At 37.4% G+C, this 16,394-nt stretch overlaps 1 protein-coding gene across 1 annotated transcript in view; it reads left to right on the forward strand.

The window, feature by feature from the left end:
* Positions 1-16,394, forward strand: part of WDR33 (WD repeat domain 33) — a 114,148-nt gene that overhangs the window by 44,386 nt on the left and 53,368 nt on the right. Inside the window, exons 2-7 of the mRNA XM_068967146.1 lie at positions 8,185-8,412; positions 9,574-9,642; positions 10,172-10,276; positions 12,509-12,604; positions 12,735-12,886; positions 14,582-14,679. Coding sequence (XP_068823247.1) covers positions 8,209-8,412; positions 9,574-9,642; positions 10,172-10,276; positions 12,509-12,604; positions 12,735-12,886; positions 14,582-14,679 — 724 coding nt within the window. The 5' untranslated portion in view covers positions 8,185-8,208. The remainder of the gene's footprint in view (positions 1-8,184; positions 8,413-9,573; positions 9,643-10,171; positions 10,277-12,508; positions 12,605-12,734; positions 12,887-14,581; positions 14,680-16,394) is intronic.

The raw sequence follows: 16,394 nt of genomic DNA on the forward strand, positions 1-16,394 counted from the left end.
AATAACAGTCAAAGGCTATGGTGTAGTCAGTGAAGCAGATGTTTTTCTGAAACTCTCTTGCTTTTTCAATGATCCAATGGATGTTGGCAATTTGATACCTGGTTCTTCTGCCTTTTCTAAATCCAGCTTGGACATCTGGAAGTTCTCGGTTCACGTACTGTTGAAGCCTGGCTTGGGGAATTTGGGCACACTTTACTAGAGTGTGAAATGAGTGCAGTTGTGTGGTAGTTTGAGCTTTCTTTGTCATTGCCTTTCTTTGGGGGTGGATGGGGGCCAGTCCTGTGGCCACTGCTGAGTTTTCTAAATTTGCTGGCATATCTAGTGCAGCACTTCCACAGCATCATCTTTTAGGATTTGAAATAGCTCAGCTGGAATTCCATCACCTCCATGAGCTTTGTTCATAGTGATGCTTCCTAAGGCCCACTTGACCATCCATGTTGCTGCAAATGGCATTATTTCATTCTTGATAATGGGTGAGTAATACTCCATTGTCTGTGTGGCACATTTTCTTTATCTGTTTCTCTGTTGATGGATATTTAGGTTGCTACCACGTCTTGGCTATTATAAACAGTGCTGTAATGAACATTGGGGTGCATATATCCTTTCAGATAATGGTTTTGTTTATACAGTTTTTATTTTTACATTTTTTATAGTTTTTATTACTTTAATCAGACGTTAGTCTCAGTGAAATGAGTTATTGTTTCGCACAATTCAGCGTGAAACTTGCAATGACTTCTTTAAGAAAAGCATTTGTGTAGGGACTTCCTTGGCAGTCCAGTGGTTAAGACTTTGCCTTCCAGTGAAAGAGGCATGGTTCAGTCACTGGTCAGGGAACTACGATCCTGCATGCTGTGCAGTGTGGCCAAAAAAAGGGAACATTTGTTTGTTTTCCCTATCTTCATCTGTAATCTTGGTAATATCAGATGACTAAGATTATAAAAGAGGTTATTTTGTAATAGTTGGGACAAGAAGCAGAATTAGAATGCTTGTATGGATTTGCATGCACAAGCATTTGAGAACTAAGTCTGGGTATTCCAGTTTGTTCACAGACTAATCAAGTACATTGGCTAAAGGAATAATATATTTCATACAAAATAATATCTTTGAGCAAAAAGTATCTTTGGAGTTATCTACGTTAAACTTGTTGTCCAGGTTGAGAAAACAGATGCAGAGAAGTTGCATGACTTGCCTAATTTTGGAGAAAGCTTGAAGCTGCTTACTTTTGTGGATTCAGGATTCTTTGTATTTGCCAAAACTAGAGGTGGGGACCAGACACCACAAAGTATGAAATCTGTTCTGTGAACTTAGGAGTGATATTCGTTGGATCAGAACAATATGTTGTACCTGATGCAAGGTACAATAAAAAGTAGGCACTTGGTAAAATTGTGCCGATTCCTTGAAATTTTGAAGGTTAGTGTGTATGAGAAAGACGAGGAATTCAGTGTTTCAGGTGGAGTTTTTTTTTCCTAAGCAGTTTGGTTCTATTGTTGGTATGTATTTAAATAATCATACACAAGTTTCTTGTTCTCATTCTACCTCAGTTTCTGTCTTGCCTGCAGCCTCCTTCCCCCTACCCCATTTCCTCTATCTCTCCCTCATGCTCCACCTCAGATATGAGATAAATACGCTTTGGGGACGACCCTGACTACTAGTTTAAATTTGTTGTTTCTGTTAGTGTAGCTCAAATGTGAATAGTGCAATGAGTAGAAATTACAGTAATTATTTTTATGAAGGGTAAAGCTCTTCTTTTTTTGTATTTTGTTATTTATATGGTTCCTTGAATTACAGTCTCCTGAGTGAAGCTTGGAAAGCATAGTTTCAGTAATTTGATTGACGGTTCTTTCTTTCTGGGCCACTCAGTTTTAACCTCATGTATCACGTTTTCTGCTGTTGCAATCAAAGAGAGCTGTTATATCATTATTGTAGGCATCTTTTGGCAACCCATGTTGAAGGAGGATCAGCAGGTCTAGGTGCTTTGCTCTGCCTCTGTGTTAATCTGCTTGGGTTGCCAGGACAAAGTGCCATAGACTGGGTGGCTTAAACAGAAAACAATTTTCGCACAGTTTTGCAAGTTAGAAGTCTAAAGATTAAGATGTGAGCAGGGGGTTAGTTTCTCCTGAGACCTCTCTTCTTGACTTGACTTGTAGATGGCTGTTGTCTTCCCTTGTTTTCACATGGCTCTCCTTCTGTGCATGTCTGTGTCATAATCTCCTCTTCTGATTAGGGTGCTAGTCATAAGAATCAGAGCTTTATCTCCAAATACAGTCATATTCTGAGGTATTGGAGATTAGGACTTCACATAGGAATTTGTGAGGACACACCTCAGCTCATAGCAACCACTAAATGGCTTTGTTTTTGACTTTGGACAAGTTATAGTCGTTTGCATGAAGTGATTCTGATGTGTGTTAAGACATTTATAAAGATTGATTACTGTATTGTCAGGAAGTTTGTTTATGTTTTATTTTAGGGCTGGATTTTGATTTGGAATATACTTTTTTTTTTCTCTCTTTCTTCATGCTGGACCTTTCTTTCTAGAACACAAGTGGTACTTGACCATTCACGGAAAAGTGAAAGGCCTTTTTTTTTTCTGAACAAGTTTTATCAACAGATCAGTAAATGGAAATATATTTTCTCCCACCCTCTGCAAAATCTTTTGGAAAGCTTTATGTCTATTTGTCCATGGATTCGCAAAGAATTGGACACGACTGAGTAACTGAGCTGAACTGTGTTTTGTTTAGTCTTGTTTTTGACATACCTCGTGGCATGTGGGGTCTTAGTTCCCCAGCGAAGTATGGAACCTGGGCCCCCTGAATTGGAAGCATGGATCTTAAGTACCTGTGATGCCTTAAATGAAAGAGTAGTATTTTTTTTCTAGCTTTAACAAGTGAATTATTTAAAAGTGTTAGTAACAACATATTGATTGGCTTGCATTTGACTTCAGCATTGACTTCAAAATTTTCTCATATTTGTAGTAGATCCTAGGTTTGGCTTGCATTTGACTTCAGCATTGACTTCAAATATTTTCTCATCTTTGTACAGTAGATCGTAGGTTTGACTCTTGGTTAGTGCTTTATATCTGTGTGCCCATCACCCACCTTAATACCGTCAGCTTCCTGTAGCCGCTTCATCTGTGGCGGTGCTTAATCATGAAGCTGGATCTGACTCCTGTGACTCCATGGTCTGTAGCCTGCCAGTGTTCCCTTTACTCCATATGAAATTTTTTTCCAGTGGACTAAACCCCTATTTTTTAAGTGAGGTAAAAGTCATATAACATAAAATTCGCTGTCCTAACCGTTGTAGTGTCCAATTCAGTGCTACTCAGTGTATTCTCAGTGTTGTGCAACTGCCACCTCTGCCTGGTTCCAGATATTTCCATCATCATCAAAGGAAGCTCCATTCCCATTCTTCCCTTTGCCTGCCAACCACTAATGCACTTTTGTCACTGTGTGTTAACCTTTTCTGGATTTGAGTATACATGAAGGCATATATTGCTGGGAGAAATATCAATAACCTCAGACATGCAGATGACACCACCCTTACGGCAGAAAGTGAAGAGGAACTAAAAAGCCTCTTGATGAAAGTGAAAGAGGAGAGTGAAAAAGTTGGCCTAACGCTCAACATTCAGAAAACGAAGATCATGGCATCCAGTCCCATCACTTCATGGCAAATAGATGGGGAAACGGTGGAAACAGTGTCAGACTTTATTGTTTTGGGCTCCAAAATCACTGCAGATGGTAATTGCAGCCATGAAATTGAAAGACGCTTACTCCTTGGAAGAAAAGTTATGACCACCCTAGATAGCATATTCAAAAGCAGAGACATTACTTTGCCGACTAAGGTCCGTCTAGTCAAGGCTATGGTTTTTTCAATAGTTATGTATGGATGTGAGAGTTGGACTGTGAAGAAGGCTGAGCGCCGAAGAACTGATGCCTTTGAAATGTGGTGTTGGAGAAGACTCTTGAGAGTCCCTTGGACTGCAAGGAGATTCAACCAGTCCATTCTGAAGGAGATCAGCCCTGGGATTTCTTTGGAAGGACTGATGCTAAAGCTGAAACTCCAGTACTTTGGCCACCTCATGCAAAGAGTTGACTCATTGGAAAAGACTCTGATGCTGGGAGGGATTGGGGGCAGGGGGAGAAGGGGACGGCAGAGGATGAGATGGCTGGATGGCATCACTGACTCGATGGACGTGAATCTGAGTGGACTCCGGGAGTTGGTGATGGACAGGGAGGCCTGGCGTGCTGCGATTCATGGGGTTGCAAAGAGTCGGACACGACTGAGCACCTGAACTGAACTGAACTGAACTGAAGGCATATATTATGTGACCTTTTATCTTTGGCTTCTTTTGTTTATGTAGTGGTTTTGAGAGTTATCCATGTTGTAGCATATGTCAGCACTTCATTCCCTTTTTTTTTTGGCTGAATAATTAAGCCTCTTTTCATATGTGTAAAAACTTTATTCTCATTTGATAGAAATAATAGAAACTAGAATATTAAGATAATTTTATTTTAATAAAATTAGAAATTTGATGATTATAAAGTGAAAAAATAGTAATTTAAAAGTATACTTACCAAAGCTGCATTCTTTTAGAATTATTGACAGAGGCATCGAAATTAAAGCCTTCAGTTGAAGTCTGGATGCTGAAACTTAATTGGATTCGTGGGATAGCTGAATAAACAGATTTCCCTCACCAGCTCTATTGAGGCAGTTGCAGTCTGTTTAATTCATACATACACAGCTTGAAAAGAGAGACAGAATGGTACTCATTGCACTGTTGTCTTTAGTTGCTAAGTTGTGTCCGACTCTTTGTGACCCCATGGGTTATAGTGCGCCAGGCTCCTCTTTCCTTGGGATTTCTCAGGTAAAAATACTGGAGTGGGTTGCCATTTCCTTCTCCAGGGGATCTTCCCAAGTCAGGGAATCCAACCTGCATCTCTTGCATTTAGAGGCGAATTCTTTACCATTGAGTCACCAGGGAAGCCCTGTCTCAGCTCATTACAAATTAACATTTGTTAGGGTCTTCTGGAATTGTTCCAGAGTAGTGGAAATAATACTACATTTATGTTTTATTATTTTACCATGAACAAAGCTAGTGGAGATGATGGAATTCCAGCTGAGCTGTTTAATTAAAATCCTCAAAGGTTTGCTGTTAAAGTGCTGCACTCAATATGCCAGCAAATTTGGAAAACTCAGCAGTGGCCACAGAACTGGAAAAGATCAGTTCGCATTTCAGTCCCAAAGAAAGACAGTGCCAAAGAATATTCAGACAACCGTACAGTTGCACTCATTTCACATGCTAGCAAGGTAGTGCTCAAAAGCCTTCAAGCTAGGCCTTAGCAGTACGTGAACCAAGAACTTAAGGTGTGCAAACTGGGTTTAGAAAAGTCAGAGGAGCCAGAGTTCAAATTGCCTACATTTGTTGGATCATAGAGAAAGCAAGAGAATTCCAGAAAAATATTGACTTCTGCTTCATTAACTGCACTAGAGCTTTTGACTTTGTGGGACACAACAATCTGTGGAAAATTCCAAAGAAATTGGAATATCAGACCACCATACCTATCTCCTGAGAAACCTATATGCCAGTCAAGAAGCAACAGTTAAAACTGGACATGGAACAGTGAATTGGTTCAAGACTGGGAAAGGAGTATGTGAAGGCTGTGTATTGTCACCCTGTTTATTTAATTTCTCTGAAGAGTACAGCATGCAAAATGCCAGGCTGGATGACTTTCAAGCTGGAATCAAGATTGCTGGGAGAAATACCAACAGCCTCATATTTAGAGTGGTATTATCTGCTTATCTGAGGCTGTTGCTGTTTCTCCCAGCAACTCTAATGGCATAAAGTGAAGAGGAACTGAAGAGCCTCTTGATGAGGTTGAAAGAGGAAAGAGAGAATGCTGGTTTAAAGCTCAGCATTCAGAAAACTAAGATCATGGCATCCGGTCCCATCACTTCATGGCAGATAGAAGGGGAAAAAGTGGAAGCAGTGACAAATTTTATTTTCTTGGGCTTGAAAAATCACTGTGGACGATGACTGCATCAATTAAATTAAAAGACGTTTGCTCCTTAGAAGGAAAGCTATGACAAACCTAGACAGCAAATTAGAAAGCAAAGGAATCACTTTGCTGACAAAAGTGTATATAGTCAAAGCTATGGTTTTTCCAGTAGTCCATGTATGGATGTGAGAGCTGGACCATAAAGAAGGCTGAATTCTGAAGAATTGATGCTTTTGAACTGTGGTGCTAGAGAAGACTCTTGAGAGACCTTTGGACTGACTGCAAGGAGTCTAGTCTAACCAGTCAACCCTAAAAGAAATCAACCCTGATATTCTTTGGAGAGACTGATGCTGAAGCTCCAAAACTTCAAGAGCCAGCTCACTGGCAATGACCCTGATGCTAGGAAAGATTGAGGGCCGGAAGAGAAGGGGCAACAGAGGATGATATGGTTGGATGGCATCACTGACTCAATGGATGAGTTTGAGCAAACTCTGGAATGTAGTGAAGGATAGGGAAGCCTCATATGCTGCAGTCCATGGAGTTGAAAAGAGTTGGACATGACTTAGCAACTGAACAACAACAACCACAACAACATGTTTTATTTCTCAAATTAAGAAAAACTCATTTAATTTCAAAAGTTTGTCTGTTGGTGCTGGGTCTTCGTTTCGACACATGGGCATATCTTGTTCCTGCACATGGGATTGGTTGCCCCAAGATATATGGGATCTTAGTTCCCCGACCAGGGAGTAAACCCAAGTCCCTTACATTACTGGACCTCCAGGGAAGTTCCTATTTATTTTTGGTATCGTGGGAGTCAGTACTTAACCTCCCCACTCCCACCTTTCTTCTTCATTTCCTTTTTGTTACCATTATCAGATGGTTTCAGGAGACACAAGGATGTATTAAGTAGTACTGATTTTCATCCAGAGGAAATCACAAATTTATTTTCAGGTCCTTAATTTAGTGTCTTGAATTAAGAAAGGCAAATGTAAGAGTATAGAAAAATAGTCATTGCTCTTTTTGTAATAAAAATGCAGAAATGCTAATACCCTTTTTGTATTTTTCATGATCTGATTTTTAAAATCAGATGTGATTGATTTTGTGCTTGAAATGTATTTTTAATTCATGCACATTTGAATTATTGGAATGTAAATTTAATTGGAGAGCTCTAAAGTTGAAAAACTAAGCCCCTAAATTTTTTTTCTTCAGATGTTAGCCTACTATTACCTGTATGGAAATGTAGGTGTACATACTGAGAAAAAATGTTTCTATGGTTGTTATTATTTTGAGCCTGAAATTAGATAGACATACTTTTAGTATTCATATAAAATAAGATAGTTGATTCTACTTTTTATACTCGTCCTAAGAAATTTAAGAGGATAGAAATGAAGCTTAAGCTTTTTTTTTAATGACTGTTGTATAAAATGAGGGTCTTACAATAAACTTAAAATGATCTGTTTTATTATCAAACATGTGATGAAAACTTCATTTTAAAAATGTGAACAGTTCTCAGTGATTATACCTAGCTTCCCCCTGCAGTTTAGCCACCCTACACGTACCAAATACACTTGCCCCAAGCTCTTAAAAACAGACGTTTCCTTCCACCAGGCTAAATTTCACAGCAAACACTCATTAAACCGTCTGTTCACCCCTGTCTGGGGAGCTGAGCTGGGTCCCCGTCGCTCTGCAGGCGCTGTCTCTAGCTGGGGCGAGCAGGGCTCTCCTGGTTGCCGCGCTCGAGCTTCTTGCTGCAGAACACGGGCCCTAGGGTGGGTGGGTCTCGGTGATTGCAGCACGTGGGCTCAGTAGGCGTGGTCCTTGGGCTCGAGCGTGGGCTCAGTAGTTGTGGCTCACGGGCTTAGTCGTCCCATGGTATATGACGTCTTCCTGGACCAGGGATTGAGCCAGTGTGCCCTGCATCGCAAGTGGATTCTTAGCCACTGGACCACCAGGGAAACCCCTACAACAAATACTAGCACTTAATCTGTGAATTGACCTTTTTTTCAAATTGTAACTGGTTTCTGCCATTAAGTCAAATAGTTCATTTTGTAAATAGGTTGACTAAAAGCTAGAAATGGTGCATATTAGAAAAAGGTATAGGAATGTAAAAAAAAAAGTTCATTTAAAAATGTTTTCTGGTAGTGTTATAGTGCTGACATACTTGTAGTGAAAGTACTTTTTCCTTTCCCAGGTGTCATAGAACGAAAACATCGCCATGGCTACAGAAATTGGTTCTCCTCCGCGGTTTTTCCATATGCCAAGGTTCCAACACCAGGCACCTCGACAACTGTTTTATAAGCGACCAGATTTTGCACAGCAGCAAGCAATGCAGCAGCTTACCTTTGATGGAAAACGAATGAGAAAAGCAGTAAACCGAAAAACCATAGACTATAATCCATCTGTAATTAAGTATTTGGAGGTAAGTTCAGTTAATGGGCTTTAGATGACCAAACTTCAGTTTTTTAAAAAGAAGAAAAGTTTTAAAATGTAGGGTAATGAGTATACCTGTGTTTTTTGCATTAGGAGGATGAAATAACATTTCAAATGAGGCCAGTAACCTCAATTAAATAGAGTACTGGGTGGGTTTTTTTTTTCCCTCTGAATGCACGAATAATCTCAAAAAATTTTAAAGACTCTAGTTTAAAAATACACTTTGTTCTAAAGGTTCACAACATATATCAGAAGAGAGTACTTTTATTCCAATTGTAAAGCACTCATTAAACTTGTAGTGCATGTAAAATGTCGAGATTACCAGCATAAGGATATTTGTGCGAGAGCATGTGTTCAGAATAGTGAGGTGCATGTCCAGTACTCTGGACTCTCCAAGGCCCTCAAGGAGAGGGCCTCTGTTTACTTAGAGGGTTGCTACAGTCTTCTCGGGTGAAACTAATATGGCGTGTGAAGGCAGAGTAGGGGTCTACCTAAGCCTGGGTCAGCTTGACAGATCTGCCCTGTGAGTTCTTTATTTATCTTAACCTTTTCTAAGTCTCTGATTTGCTTTTTTATTACCATCTCCACTTTAATTGGGTTTTGGTCTGTTTTGCTTCCTATGAAGAAAATTTGTCTGCTTTTCATTACCTGAGACAGATTGCTAAAAGACCTCTATGCCTAATTACTGGGTTGCAGGGACTTAGCAGAAAAATACTCATTCTGAGGTAAAGGTAGACTTAGGCTTTTTCAGATGTTTCAGTTGAAAAACTAGACTGAGAGAGTTTGGGAGGAGTTAAGAAAACCAAGACCAGGATAACAGGAATTGTTTTGTGCTGAGGAATTTGAAGGAATTGGGAATGTCTGTCTATGAGAATGTGTTGGGGTCAGCAGCATCTTGGATGATTGGTTGGGCATAATATGAGCAAAGAGAGGAAATTCTAAGCAATGTCAGTAGGAAAAGGGGGAAATCTCTTAAGATGAACACTATTATCTATGTTTTAGAACATGGTGAAAAAGTTTTATTCTTCTTTCTCCCCATTTGATGACAGCTTACATTTTGTAAATATTTACTTAAGTTTCAAGTTGAGTATAATTAGACTATATATTGATTGATTGATTGATGATTGATTGATTGATTGATTTTTAACAGAATAGAATATGGCAAAGAGACCAGAGAGATATGCGAGCAATTCAGCCTGATGCAGGTTATTATAATGATGTAAGTATAAGATATGTCATATTAGCTTAATAAAAACCTCTTTGCTTAGACCTAGGAACTATGAGATGTCTAATTTAAACATGGACTTTTCTTTTTACATTTTTTTTTAATAACGTTCCTGAAAGGATAGTGTAGCTGCATAAACCATGTTCTTTTTTTTAACCTGCATTTAAATTTTTCTTTTAATCTGATGATGGATGAACTTTTAATTTGGGGCTTAAAGCAATGTCCAGCAAAAGGTTGCACTGCCTAAGAGTCTTTATAACAGAGAAGTTCATTTTAAACCTTGCTTTTTATGAATATGTTTAAGTGTGTTGACTTCGAGAAGTAATTTGAGAAATCTGATTTTGTTGTCTATTTAGTAATAAATAATAGGCATTTAACTTTCCTGTACTTTCATTTTCTTCATTTGATTACTATAGACTAATATATTACAATACTGTCCTGTATGGTCCTGAATTTGTCTTTAAATGTTGAAATTACCGTACCATGTCAAAAGCTCTTTAAATATAATTTTATTTTTTTGTAGCTGGTTCCACCTATTGGGATGTTGAATAATCCTATGAATGCAGTAACAACAAAGTTTGTCCGAACATCAACAAATAAAGTAAAATGTCCAGTATTTGTTGTCAGGGTAAGTATTCTGTTTTGATACTTTTTGGAAAAGTTAATTTTGAAAAATTAGCCTGCAAATATATTTAATAGGACAAAGAAAATGAAGCATTGTTTAAAATATATAACTGGGATAAAAATCAGTGTGTTGCTTCTATTTTTATTTTGGAATGTCCAGTTTATTTATTATATCCAAATTTAGTAAGGTAGTACTTTTGGATTGCTTTTATGTTGCAATTTTCTGTAGAATTCTTTCTGAGCTAGCCATGGATATATATTGCAGCAGGTGTCTGACTTGCTCTTGAATAGAAATGTTTTGTTGCAATTTAGAGAACAGCATCTCAAGATGAATCAAAACTCTTAGGGTTACTAGGAAGGGAAACACCCAAGAAGAGCTGAAGTCCAATGGTGGACCATAGTTGTCATCAGTGAAGGTACATTGTGGGTACTCAATACATTTTTGCTAAAATTTTTAAAATATAATATTAAAATAAACAGTACATTGACATGGTTCAGATTATTAAAATTTGAAGGGTTTGTAATAAGGAAGTCTTCCCATCTCTGTGTCCCAGGCATCCAGCTCATATTCCTATAGATAACAGTATAATCTTTTTGTGTATGTGTTTTGCTAGTAAGAAAGTATTTGTTGGTTAGCAGTATATCAAGTCCAGAAATGTAAGATAGTTAATAGGCAAACTTGAGCGAATAAGAATTGAAAAAATAATGGGACAGAGGAAAGACATTTGTGGCAAATGAGCAAAATAAGCAGGTCTTCTTATTAAAGAGGTGTGATAGACAGCCCAGCGAACTGAGAGGACTGGAAGAGATGCTGGCTTCAGCTCCATACAAATGTGACGATCAGGCCTCCTCTTTGTTTCAGAGGCCTATTACAGTAGAAAACATTAGAAAAGGAACATTATTTGAATGGCTTTTGTGTTAGTAGAGCCAACCAATTTGTAGTGTAATTTTGTATGGCAGAGGATTTGGTAAAAGGAGTATGATGTGCAGCTAATTTTAATTTCTTGTTAGCATAACAGAGAAAACCTTTTTGAGGTGAATAGAATCTGAGCATTCCGTGTATCTTGTTAGATGGGTAAATTGCTCATTTGGGAATCAAGCTATAAGGTCTTAGGAAATTTGCACATAGTGGAGAGAAGTCCAGATTACAGGTGTTAAAGACATAAAGACTGTGGGTCCTGCGTCTACAGTGTGGTAGCCTGTAGTCTTTACCGAGTTGGGATCCATAGCAGATAACAGAAACTAGGAAAGTAGAAGGGTTTTTTTTTTTTAATGATCATCAAAATCATGATCTTCAGGTAAGCAGTAAAAGGCTGACTTGTCATGTGTATCCGTGTAATTTACCAAATAAACTTGATTTCGTATGTCTCATCCTGTAAGCACCCTTGTATTTTTCAGCCGTGTCACACTTTTTACAGGGGAATGTAGGATTGTTGTATTGATATTTCTTGTGTTTACATCTATGGAAAATGTGTGTAATCTTTCATAGAAACTTGAAAATAAAAGAAAAAGTACGTTCTGTTTTGAGTTGATAAGCATATGCCACAGATTCCTTCAGAATGCAGATTGTGACTTGAAATACTGGGGTACTGTTAGTCATGCCTCTGTTGTATTGCTTTTTTTTGGTTTGATACTAGATTAGCATGAGACTTATCACTGCTTGATATTGTGAATGAAGGAGAACTTTATATGTATTATTCATTTAGTTTCCAGAAAAATTTGATAGCCTTGATTTCCTTAAATTGATATTTATTGTTATACTGTTTTGTTTTGTTATTTTCATAAAACACTGGTAACTTGTCTGCCTGAATGGTCCACTAGCAGCTGTAATAAACCCAATCTTTCACTCATTCAGTCTCTGAGTTTTTCTGGTGACTGATGATCTTATTAATAAATAATACGTTGATCTTCCATGTATTCTAGAAAAAGTAGATCTTCAGATATTCTGTTTTGAAATGCTCTTTAGGGTGCCTAGGTGTGTGTAACTTAACAGATAATTGTAATGCATTTACTCTTTTTAATTTACTTACTGAACTAAGTGCTAGAGCTTTTGTTGGACTGTGTTAATTTCTTTTCTGGCTAAGTATTTGCTTGTAAATCTGAGCCATATTCTGAAGTGAACGTATTGTCCACTTAATGCCAATTGTTAGATATTTTATAAAGACTTTCTGAGTGTTTTAAAAGTGAATTAAGGTTGTGGATTTGTGACCTTGTATAATGTCTTTTTCTTTCCCAGTGGACTCCAGAAGGAAGAAGGTTGGTCACTGGAGCTTCTAGTGGGGAGTTCACCTTGTGGAATGGACTCACTTTCAATTTTGAAACAATATTACAGGTAACAGTAATCATCAGATGGTAGCATCATTCTGTGTTATTGGCCTTTTAAAACTTACAATTGGACAGATCATTGCCTTCCATCGTATAGTCTTTGATATGACGTTTATAAATGTTCTGTGTTTTCACAGGCTCATGATAGCCCAGTGAGAGCCATGACTTGGTCGCATAATGACATGTGGATGTTGACAGCAGACCACGGAGGATATGTGAAATATTGGCAGTCGAACATGAACAACGTCAAGATGTTCCAGGCACATAAGGAGGCGATTAGAGAGGCCAGGTTTATACACAATATACCATTTTCTGTAGTCCCTATTGTCATGGTTAAATTATTCTCTAAGTGTATTCTGGGTGCAGAGATGCATGGGTTCTGTCAGATTCTGGGAAACTTTTTGCACCCTATAAACACAATATTTTTCTTTGTTTTCACACATTCACCGTTTTGCTGGCACTTTCCTGAAGTAGTGTTGTCCCGACATGAGCCTTTGCAATATGTTAGAGATGTATTGTCTGCCGCATTTTGCACTGGTTTTCTCTTTTCATTTATGGTTAATAATGTGTATACGTTATTCATTTTTATTACCTACTATGTAAGACAAGAATATTTCATTCCAAATAAAGAATTCAGTCTTTAATTATACAACTGAATAAAATATAAAGCCTACAGAAAACACCTTCAGAGTTCTCACAAAATACAAGAAAAAAAAAAAGGCTTAAGTGAAGACCTGGTTGGCTTGGTTATGCCACGACTTCAAAAGGAAAGTATAGTAGGGCTAAAAACTCTCCAAGTAACTCTGGATGTGGCAAACATTAATGGATTAATGAGCGGGTTCTTTCAAGCTTTGGAGCTGTAAGCAGACCATTGTCAAGAAGACTGTAGGACTTTCCTTCTGATTCACTGTTGATGACATCAGTAATGCAAATGTATGATAAGTGGGAGTTTAAAATATTTTCATTAAGTTGTATATTTTTACATATCAGTGAGATATGTATAGTAGAAGTGGAAAAGAAAAAGTTTCAAAAACAAGCTTGAAGAAATGCTGCAGCTTCAGAAGAAAGCTAAGCAGCAGTCTTTATGGTGTGCCACCCACACGAGGGAGGAGGTTGACATCTTTATAGAAACATCGTCCACTGTAGTCACTTGTTTCTACTTTCAGAATCTTAACAAAGACTTACTGGATAAACACATCTGCAAAGACTGTGCCTTATTCTCCTGACTATACATTGAGTTTTCAAAAGTGGTCCTTTCTTAAGCATAAGGTTCAGAGTTCAGGGGAGTTCTTAGAGTTAAATGAGAAACTTGATGGTCTTTTACAGGGAGGAAGAAATGGATCCCTCTTTTGCAGCATATTCTTTGGCTTTAAACAGTTGGACTATCCCCATGTTAGTTTTCTCCAAAAGCGTAACATTTATGGGATAACTTCTGTGAAAGAAGGTGTGAACATTTTCCACAAACCTTTTACATAAGTGAGAAACATCAAATGAAGGAATGTTTTAACAACTAGTCTTAAAATAGCCTGCCTGAAACTTTTCAGTTTATCATTATATGAAGTTCAAAGCAGAAGCTGATGCTAGTTTTTTTTGAGCAGTATTCCTATGTGATTTTAAAAGACTTTATAGGAATATTGCGAAGAGAATTTGTTTAGTTATATACTTAATCAGCTCTATGTTTTCTGTGGATACCATAGGAAATACTGTACTGTGGGGAGTCTGGTTAGCATTAGTACTAATAATACCCTCATTAAATTCTCTGAATATCGATGATTGGAAACTAAGAAGCAGCTACTGTGAATTATTCTTTTGTTGAGATAGGTTATGTTAGCTAACAGCACTCTCTTTAAAGGCCCTTCACTGTTGGATGCTTCCCTCTCCTGTTTATTGCGCAGCGCAGTGTTTTATTTTTCCCTGTCTGAGATGCGCAGATAACCTGTGAAATGCTGACTTCTTTCCCCTGCTGTGTGTCTTCACGTAACAGTTTCTCACCCACGGATAATAAATTTGCTACATGCTCTGATGACGGCACTGTTAGAATCTGGGACTTTCTTCGTTGCCATGAGGAAAGAATTCTCCGAGGTACGTGTCCTAACAGTACTGATTGGAATATTTAAATAGGGAAGGCATTTGTGGTTTAAATCATCACAGTACCACAATACCAGCTTACATCTTCATTCAGTTGTTTTACATACACACCATCTCAACTAGGCTCTTCAAAGAAACCTGAACTCTTTCTGGTTCACAATCACTTTTTGTCTATTTTTACTATTAATATTTTGAGCTATAAATTAAATACACACACATTTCCTGCCTTGTACCCAGGATGGCTTTCTCCAACATATTGACACTATAATTTTATTTATATAACTCACATTCTTCTGACATTCCTTTTTCAATAGGCATTAACCAAAGTCTCAGTAGCTACACTTCTCAATATTGGTATTTCTGAAAGGAGGTGGTTTTTCAGTATACCACATTTATACTACATGGCTCATTTGTTACTACATATTGAAGGGATTTTTATTTACTTTTATTGATTTCATAGTTATAAACTAACATCTGTGAATTACTCTATCCTAGAAAAGAAATCCATATTTTCACTTGGATTAACTTAGTTTTCTAAGGTGGGGTTGTTGAAATAACTCACAGTAGTACATCAGCACTATTGATGTGAATTTAATAGTGTTAGAGTTAAGGAATTAACTGTGTGTTTTATATATTCAATATAAATATTGACACAAAAAACATTTACGTACATCTTGGTTTATTATTCTAGGAAGGTAGTTTCCTCAGGTATTAACGAAGAGTACATTGTCTTCCATACTCTTGATTCCATTATGCCATAAAAGTATCATCTTCCTCTGACACATACATGCATAGTGAGAGAATGGGTGCCACAGACATTGGGTGTCAAGAAATTACTATTCAGAGATTGCCCTTTTTTGTTCAAGAGTTGGTGGAGTGAGCTATCTTGCTTGACTTGTTTCTCACACCTTTTCAGAGTTTTATTTACAGCATATAGAGTTGATGCTTTCTAGACAAGAAGTTTAGTGTTCTTGATATTTAACCCATATTTCAAGCCAGTATATTTTTTAAATCAGAATTTGTAAACATTCCTGGCTTTGCACATTTTGTGGGTTTTATCCACAGTAATGTATCGTGATAGCTAGAATAAGGATATTATACCTATCCTATTGAAGGGGTATACTCATGATGAGGTCATAATATTGACAACTTCAGAAACTAGATGGAGCCTTTGAAATCATCTAATCTGCGTTCTTTTATGGATGAGCACCAAGACCCAGGAGATTAAGTGAAATAGTCAAGGTTAAATAAGTTCAGAGCCAGGACTAGCTTCCTATCACTTGACATCTATCCTAATTCTACTATGAGAAGTCTTAGCTGGTAAACAATGATAGCTTTTTCTAGACTTTGAAAATCCTAAGAAATATAGAGGAGACCAAATAATTTTATGTATTGGTATAATTCTAAAGGATCAAAACCATTACTTTTACAATGGCCTAGACTATAATAACCATGAAGTCTGATATAATACCACTATGCATCTTGTATTGAATAAAGAAGAAAAACTAATATAGTGTTTTTAACCTCAAGTGCCAATGAAGTGTTACTCAGTTTTATTAATGAAACTGTTTCTAAACAGTGCTTAAGAACTTGATTCTTCTGAGATTTAGAGTGTAAGTTAGGTATTAATTAAGCAGTTAAATATTTTCAGATTTGAGTCCAGGTGAATTTGGATAAAATTACGTGAATGCTGAATCATTACCTGTTCT

This window comes from Capricornis sumatraensis, chromosome 3, assembly GCF_032405125.1.
Source record: "Capricornis sumatraensis isolate serow.1 chromosome 3, serow.2, whole genome shotgun sequence".
NCBI classification, from domain to species: Eukaryota; Metazoa; Chordata; class Mammalia; order Artiodactyla; family Bovidae; genus Capricornis; species Capricornis sumatraensis.